The sequence below is a fragment of the Protobothrops mucrosquamatus genome, unplaced genomic scaffold, assembly GCF_001527695.2.
Source record: "Protobothrops mucrosquamatus isolate PMUCROS unplaced genomic scaffold, P.Mucros_1.0 scaffold1863, whole genome shotgun sequence".
Lineage (NCBI taxonomy): Eukaryota > Metazoa > Chordata > Lepidosauria > Squamata > Viperidae > Protobothrops > Protobothrops mucrosquamatus.
The window spans coordinates 9,144-18,105 of record NW_015387992.1 but is presented as its reverse complement, the minus strand read 5'-3'; the positions used below and the strand labels follow the sequence as shown (position 1 = coordinate 18,105).

Sequence of the window (8,962 nt, the reverse complement as noted above, 5' to 3'; positions counted from 1 at the left end):
AGCACTGTGTAATCATAGAGAAGAAAGTGTTCTAGCACTCTCCCAAAGTCATATAGGCCCAAGGTCTAGGCTTTAAGTAGCCCGATCATGATCAGCACTTTCTATCTCACAGACAAATAAATTGGTAGTTAAGATAGCCATACACCAAATAAAAATATTGTTTTGGAGCCAGTCAAGCTTGAGCTACCTTGTTATAACAGAATAACAGAAGGGATCTTGGAGGTCTTCTAGTCCAATCCCCCCTGCTCAAGCAGGAGACCCTATACTATTTCAGACAAACGATTGCCATTCTCTTCTTTAAAACTTATAGCCATCTATATGGGCCACCTATAGCCCCCAAATATTTTATAAGTCTCTCTTGGGAGGATTTTTGCATTTAATATTCCCAAACAGGTGGCTAGTTTTTACTGCCAAAGTGGCAATGATCAAAGAACCTCATCAGTCCTCCTCTTCATTCATAGAGCTTGGCTCACAGAGCCACTTATGGAAAATGCATGGGCCAAAATCCATATTAATTTGGTTGTACGGATTGTGAAAAAACTAGATGAGCAGAAAAGCTACTGGTCACCTGCCACTTTCGCGATGCCGTCTTAGAGTCTTTATGTCCCAAGAACATACAGTGGAGTTTCTTTGGGCAATTAAGCCACCGAAATTGTTTCAATCTCCCTTTTAAAAAATGGAGATGGTATGAAAGATATCTTATGAAACAAAGCATAGCCCCTTAAAGAATCGGAGGGAAAGAACGTGTAGTGCAGGGTTATCTATGCACTATCTGCATTCTTCATCTAACATCACCAGTAGCTTTTAGGTTCGCAGCTAATAATACATTTCAAACATTGTAAACCCATTATTGTTAGCATAACAGGCCATTACTTTGAAGAAGCTAAGCATACGATATCATTACTGTGCATTGTGATTATGAGAAAAAAGAAAAGGGTGAAATGCAGAAAGCTGTTCACATGCAACTGCAAATCATGACTTGGTATCATTCACATTTGAGCCCATAGCTCTTTGCCATCGCTTTAACAAAATTTGTTCCATTACAAAATGGCGAGAATGGCAAGACACAAAGTTAGTGAAGAATTTCTTAGTCAAGTTTTCTCCATGTGCCTTGATTATGCAATGCAGGACAGATGTTAGAGCAGAGTGGGGAGAACATTGTCATCTACCACATATATTCTTACTTCACATTTTAAATAATAAAACTACCAACCCAAACATCTAGTCACAACCGCTAACCTTAAGTCGTCCTCGGAAACAATCTGTTAGACGACGACTTACATTCGTCTTTCACGTCTTTCTCATGACTCATTAAATTATTGTCTCGTTGTGTTCAAAAATTTTTCCAACGTCTACTTGAACTTTTCGTATCTATCCAGATAGTTGTCAGGATAGTCATGGTAGCTTAATGAAATCACCACCTTCAATATCAATATACTAATGAACAAACCCATTAGTGAGGATAAAGGAATGCAAGAGGGTTGTCACCTTGTAAATTTTCAGAAACATCTGGCTGTCTGCAGATGGGAACTGAATAATGGAACAGATAAATCTGGTCCAAGGCCAAAGGCTCATCATCTTCTCTACAAAGGCTCTTTTTCCCCCTTTTTTCCACTTTCTGTTCATCCAGTGGCTAGCATTGCCACATTGCTGCTCTCATTTTAATATTTTTATAACTGCACATGCATGTTTTGGGATACAGTAAATATATATGTGTGTGTGTGTAAATAGTACAGTGAAGAAGTACAGTGAAGAAATGGGACTAAAATTAAATATAGAATACAACACAACACAATACAATACAATACAAAGATGACCAAACTCATGACAAAAGGTAGAACAAACTGGTAGAATTGACATTGAAGATATTGAAGTGGTGGATAACTTCTGCCTTTTAGGATCAACTATCAACAATAAAAGAACAAGCAGTCAAAAAAATACACCACAGACTAGCACTCAGGAAAGCAGCCATGAAGACCTTGGAAAAGATATTCAAATGCAATGATGTACCTCTGCCTACAGAGATCAGAATCATGCAAGCCATGGTATTCCTGGGACACACTAGGGCAGGGGTGAGCATAAGGAGCCCTATGAGAAATTGGGACTGTTGTGGAGTACCACCACTGCTACCCCTCCCCTAATGCTGCTGCCACTCTCCTCCCAACGCTGCTGTTGCACACCTCTCCACCAGTGGTGGGCTTCAAATATGTGAACAACCGGTTCTCTGTGTGGATGCCGCTTCCGGAAGTCCATTCTGGGCCTGGGCAACAAAAAATAAGCTACCGGTTCTGCCTAAGTGGTGGGAACCGGCTGAATCCCACCACAGCTCTCCACCCTCCAACACATCTTGCCCCCTCTGTCGACACTGCACTGACCTCCCACGATTGCTGTCTCACCCCTGACACTGCCAACACCCTCCTACCCACTGTTGCTAGTGCAGCAGGCCGGACTGGGACTGCCCATAAACCAAATGTGTCCCAAGGACTGTAAAATGTCAAGATCTGCTCTATGTAAATGAAAATTGGATTTTAAAGAAGTGGAATAGAATAGAATAAAATAGAATAGAATAGAATAGAATAGAATAGAATAGAATAGAATAGAATAGAATAGAGCTGGAAGGGACATCGGAGGTCTTCTAGTCCAGCCCCCTTGAACTTTGATTCCCTTGAACTTTGTCATTGGATTCCTGAAAGTGTTGTGGACAACCAAGAAAACAGACCAATGGATGATTGAACAAATCAACCCAATGTTTTCATTTGAGGCACAAATGGCCAGGCTCTAAGTATCCTACTTTGGACGCATTATATAAAGATCCAGCTCTTTGGAAAAGGCTCTAATGCTGGGAAAGGTGGAAGGAAAGAAAGAAACGAAGAGGACAATCAGCAGCAAAGTGGACAGATTCAATTACAGTGGCAAAAAACAGGCTAGAGATAGACCATCATGGAGAGCAACTATATAGTCACTGGGAGTTGAAACTGACTTAATGGCACATAGTCAATATATGCAAATAGGATGGTGCTGCAATATGCCGTTTACACGGCAAAGCAACCTCTGTGCTGGAGTTCTACACATGTTGTAGTATCCAATTTTATACTCCCAATTTTAATCCCCCCAGTCCACCTGTCAGATGCTTCCGGAACCTTTGACTGTTGATGATGATCAAGAAGAGTAGACGAAAGATGATAGTGGCTCCAAAGCCTGACCAGCCAATAGAAATTGAGTGATAGTTTTTTAGCAAATCCACTTATAATGTTGCTGTTCTTCCTTGTACATTTGGAGGAGACATGACTTTCCAATTTATTAGGTATTAGAAAGAAGCTTACATTAGCCTTTACTGCCTCTTTTATGCTTAGAATTTTTCATTACTTGACTGACTTTTCAGCTCTGGAAATCATATCAAGCTTTCAAGATTAATTGGGGTTTAAAATCCAATCCAAATAAATTAAAGCAGGAACTAGAGCACAGTTGGAACTCTCTAATATGAAAAATACCAGACAGTATTGGTTTATCTTAGGTTTTTTAGGGATTTATTTTTTGAAGTTTTACTTTAAGTAAAGAAAGTATAACGGTGAGCAATGGCAGGACAAAAAGCCAGTAGTGCTCTTTTATCAAACAGCACCCACCCTTGAGAGCAGTTTGGTCTAGTGGGCTAAAGCCAGTTAGATATCAGAAGACCGTGAGTTCTAGTCCTGCCTTAGGCACAGAAGCCAGCTGGGTGACTTGGGGCTAGTCATTCTCTCTCTGCCTAACTCATCTCAGATGACTATTTAATCTTTGTTTAAAGTCTTCCAACGAAGCAAAACATATATTTCAGGAAATCTCTTCGAATATTTCAATTTCCTGCTTGCTTGAAAGTTTCCCAGAGCATCTGTTCTGACCCTTCTAGGAGAAAACCTGCTGTATTCAATGAGCCTTTGATATAGAGTACAGGTAGTCCTCGACTTAATATCATAATGGAGCCTGTCCTCAAGCCAATGCCATGGTCATTAAGTAAGAATGTGGTTCGCTCTGGGCTGGTTTTGCTGAAACCAAACTGTCATCAAATGCAGTCCCATGACCATGGCACGCTGCAAACAGCCATAAATGCAGGGCAATTCCCAAGTGCCCAACATGCTGGCACGTGACTGTGGAGAGGGCGGCCATCAGAGCTTCAGAACCAGGTCCTAGCTACCTGCAGGGAGAATCTGTTGTAATTTTGAATGTTCAGCAATCAGTCGTAAGTCAAGGACAACCTATATAACTGTGAGTCATTTCCCACAAACATATTGTCTCGTTTTAATACATTCTAGTTGGGTCCCTCCCTTCTTTCTTCCTTTCTTTTCTTTTCTTTCTTTCTTTTTTCTTTCTTTTCTTTTATCTTGCAGATAAAGCAAATCTTTCATGTTCTTGGAACATCGTACATCATCTGTTGTTTTGCCTTTCCCTTTAGGTGAAGGTGAAGGGAGGGAAGAAGATGAAGTTCTCACTCTCTTGTACGACCCATGCCTAAACTGCTACTTTGATCCTGAGACTGGAAAATATTATGAGTTGGCATAGATAGGTGAAGAAATATGGAGCGCCACAAAGAGCACAAACTCTGCAGCACCCGAGAGCCTTGGCGAATGCTGTTCTCCCTGCTCCAAAGGCGAACAGAGAAAGACTCGAAAAGACCATGAAATATTTTGTCTCCTTTTTCCATTCCTGCTATTTTTATCAGGGTGCTTAGAAAAGATCCTCTGACTTTCGTACACATTTAATTTGTTCCTATTATTTGCAGTATGAAAGATTCCTACCTGTGAACTGAATTGCACCAAATCAAAGATATGTCCTGGATTTAATCTGTGAATGCTTGCGTACGTTTTTTTTTTTCACCCAGTCATTTTTTTTAATTCCCCAGTCACTTAAAGACATATATGGCATCTTTGTACTTTAAAAATACAGTGTTCAAAAAGAAGTACCTCCATCAATTGTCTTTTCTTTTTTTATTCCTGCTATTTTTTAAAACAATATTCTTTTTCTTAAAAAAAAATAGGATGGTAGCAAACACCTTAGAGGATAAAATGTCAAGATTCAGGAGGATCTTGATAAAATGGAACAATAGGAAGAATACAGGACAATGAATTTCAACAGGAAGAAATGCAAAGTCCTGCATTTGAGCAGGAAAAATCAAAGGTATGAATACTGGTAGCCCTTGATTTATGACCAGTCGCTTAGCAACCATTCAGAGCTACAACGGAGCTACTTACAACCCAGATTGGAATTTCAACAGCCAAGCCTCCTGTGGTCACATGATTGCATTTGGGTCACTGGATTACCAGCCCACATTTACGGGGGTTTGCAATCCCATGACCACAATTATGACATTTATTTCCAGAAACCGCTTTACTTTTACTTTTCCATTTTCTGGCAAGAAAAAATGCACATTACAGATAATTGATTCATTTAACCACAATGGTGATTCGCTTAACAGCTGCCGCAAAAGGGTCGTAAAATCGGGCATGGTGACCCACTTAACAATCGGTACAACTTACAACCGGAATTCCAGTCTCAAATATGAACATAAGTGGCAGATTACCTGTATAAGACTAAGGGAGCCTATTAGGTGATTTGGGTGTTTTAGTGGATCCCTAGTTGAAATGAGCCAGCAGTGTGATGTAAAGGAAAAACAAATGTAATCTTAGGTTGCTTCAAAAGAAATATAGTGTCAGGATCAGGAGAAGTCATTCCTCATTCCTTTCTGTTGTGTTTTGGCTATCTCGTATCCAAAATACTGTATCCAGATCTGTGTGCAGCACTTTAGGAAAGGCGGTGACAACTAGGAGCGTGTTCAGAAGAGATAAAGGGCTTGGGGGAAAGATTCTAATGAGGAATGGGTTGACTGTGGACATGTTTAGCCTGGGGAGGAAAAAAACATTGTAGGGACATAGTGGTTGCCTTCAAACATCTGAATGGCTATCATGTAGAAGAGAGACCAGATTTTTTTTTAGACTTGTTTCAGAAGACGGGACAAGAAAGAATGGGTTTAAATTATTTTGAAAAAGTGAATGCTGATTAAACATCAGGAAAGTTTTTCTAAGGTAAGATCTGTTCAACAATAGGACAGATTATATCAAAGGCTTTTTCACGAGGCAACTGGACTTTCTTGTTTTTTCTTTGAACTGGTTTCGCTTCTCATCCAAGAGGCTTCTTCAGCTGAAGAAGCTTTTTTGGATGAGAAGCGAAACCTCTTCAAAGAAAAAATAAGAAAGTCCAGTTGCCTCGTGAAAAAGCACTTTTGGGATAACTATGACCTGGATGACTGAGAATCTCCACAGACAATAGGACGGATTGCTTCAGATTCCCACAGAGTAGTAGATACTCCGTGGGAATCCTGTTGTAGTGGATTCTTGCACATGCTTAACTTTTCTCTCTCTCTTTTTTTTTTTTACCTTCATGTCAGTGTGGACTCCTGGTGACTGCTAGACTAGGCAAGCTTACAGTTTTCTTGGCAAGATTTCCAGAAGCAGTTTGCCATTGCCTTTTTCCTGGGGCTGAGAAAAACTAAGGCAGGACAAGAAGCCATGATCGTCTGGTTTCTAGCTTGATGTCATCATCACTATACCAGACTGGCTCTACCACATGCTAACTACAGACAAAAAATACTACATTATCCAGACCTATTGATTAAAGCTATAAGAGATTAATTTCTGGTAACACCAAAAGGTGCCATGTTGAGATGAAAGGTAGAGAATTGTATTAAAAGTGGAACCCTTTTCTGATCACTTTTACAACACAAGGGCACAAACTGAGGTCCCAAGCCACAGGCAGCTCTTGATTTCCTCAGATGTGGCTCCAGATATATCAAAAAATGGTCATTTTTAATGATATAGAACAGTGGTTCTCAACCTGTGGGTTGGGACCCCATTTGGGGTCGATCGACCATTTCATGGGGGTCACCAAGCAAGGCTGTCCGCCATTTTTTTTGTCTGCCATTTTTTTTGTCCATTTTTTTCCCCTTTTCCGGCGGGTGCCTTACTTTCCTTGGGCTGGGCCAGCTGGTGGTTGGCCTGCTCCGTCTCTGCCGCTTGCCAGATACGCCTCGGCCAGCGCAGGGGGCGGAACCACGCATGCACGGCGCTCCCGGGCAGGAAAGTCCTCGACTTACGACCGGTTGGGTAGTCCTCGACTTACGACCTGTTTAGTCCTCGACTTACGACCGGTTTAGTCCTCGACGTACGACCGGTTGGGGTCGCGGCATTAAAAAGGTTGAGAACCACTGATATAGAACATGATGAAATACATAAGTGCAGAATAACCTCATTATATGATTGTGATTTTTATCCAAAGTAAACACAAGTTAAATTAACTGAGTTTTAATTCTCTCCCGAATCCCATCCAATTCTAGAAGAACTCAACTTGGCTTTCCAAACTCATATGCTCAAAAATATCAATATTTCCAAACAGCAATAGAAAAATTAATGTTAAAATTCCACCACTGGTGAATTTCGAGTGCTTGCGAGTTGATCAAATCTTCCCAACATTTAGCTTGCTTTATTTTCCCACAGTTGATTTTTAATGCTCGCTGAACTCCATTCGTCTCAAGGATTTCGACAGACGGCTTCAGTCACCAGATACCTGGCCTTATCTGGAGTCCGATTTCTCAACAAGTGCCGCATTGCTACTGAACACATGATCTCATTTGACAAACTCTCAAGCTTTGTGACAGTTTCCCTTACAGGATGTCACACCAGCTGCGACTGGATACTGGGCTCCATGGCTCACTTGGCATATGGCATCTGAAAAAATGACAAGGGAGAGAATTTGATGTTGTTGTTGTTTTGTGTCTGCAAACCTTCTGCTTGACCACCAAACATTGTTATTCGTACTCTTCAACGAGACCGCTAAAGAGACGAAGAGCACTCCCCTTCGAAAAACTTTGCGTTACTTTACTTTACGTTTACATGGTACCTTCTCGAAAGGGGAGTCTTTATTGTCCCAGTACCGATTGTCTTTCTCCTTCTTTTGTTTTTCATGATGATTACAAAAATTTTCTATGTCATGAATATTTGAAGGACTGAATTAAATGTTTTGGAAGGAGAAGGAAGCAGGAAGAGCAGAAGTTCAATGAAATCCCTACATCAGGGGTAGGCAACCTTGGCTCTTTTATGACTCATGGACTTCAACTCCCAGAATTCCTGAGCCAGCTATGCTGGCTCAGGAATTCTGGGCGTTGAAGTCCACGAGTCATAAAAGAGCCAAGGTTGCCTACCCCTGCCCTACACAGATACCTTGAAATGGGATTATGGTAAAGGTTGGATTTTCCAGCTGGCCCTTTTCCCATTTTTTTAATAAATACCAACATGATACTAATAGATCTTGCTGTTCTATTTTTTTAGGTTCATTTTGAAATCAACGGATGGCTTTAAAAAAAAACATGAACTCTGTTTCCTGCAAATGGGAATAAATGGCAGATGGGTTAACTTTACGTTACTGTCCATTTGTAATTGCTTTTTTTCCTTAAACAGCTGTGTTTTTTGATTAGTTATTCAAACTGGATTGTTGAGCAGTTTTTTTAAATACCCGTAAACATCTCCCCTCTGGGTGATATTTTGAAGCTTTGTAACAAAGTTCTTGCTTTCCCAAATGTAACACATTCATTTAGATTGCAGTCTCAAATTAGCAAGCAGAGTTACTCCAAATGGGAAAACAGACTATACCTCTGAAACCAGGACAGGAGTAAAATGCCACTATCTACCAGCCATGCCATCACTAAATGGGCATTTGAGAGACTTTGTGTTATGTCCATTTGAATATAATGTAAGAAAGAGCCATGTTCATTTCCAGTCAATTTTCCTATTAAGCACCATAAATATTACTAGCTTGAGTGCCCAGCCTCACGTCTGTAAAATCTCTTCCCTTGTGGCTGGATGTCACAAATGTTTTTCAAAGATGTCCTGCTGTATGATCTGAGCATGTTGTAGCTAGCAGACCCAAGGCCAGTTCC

The 8,962-nt window shown here is 40.6% G+C and overlaps 1 protein-coding gene across 1 annotated transcript in view; it reads left to right on the top strand.

Annotated features, from left to right (window-relative positions):
- Nucleotides 1-7,758, top strand: part of LOC114923092 (uncharacterized protein C3orf67 homolog) — a gene marked incomplete at its 5' end in the record, with an annotated part of 88,285 nt that extends 80,527 nt beyond the window's left edge. The window contains one exon of the mRNA XM_029285567.1: nucleotides 7,562-7,758. Within this exon, the coding sequence (XP_029141400.1) occupies nucleotides 7,562-7,758 (197 nt within the window). The remainder of the gene's footprint in view (nucleotides 1-7,561) is intronic.
- Nucleotides 7,759-8,962: the final 1,204 nt, after the last annotated feature.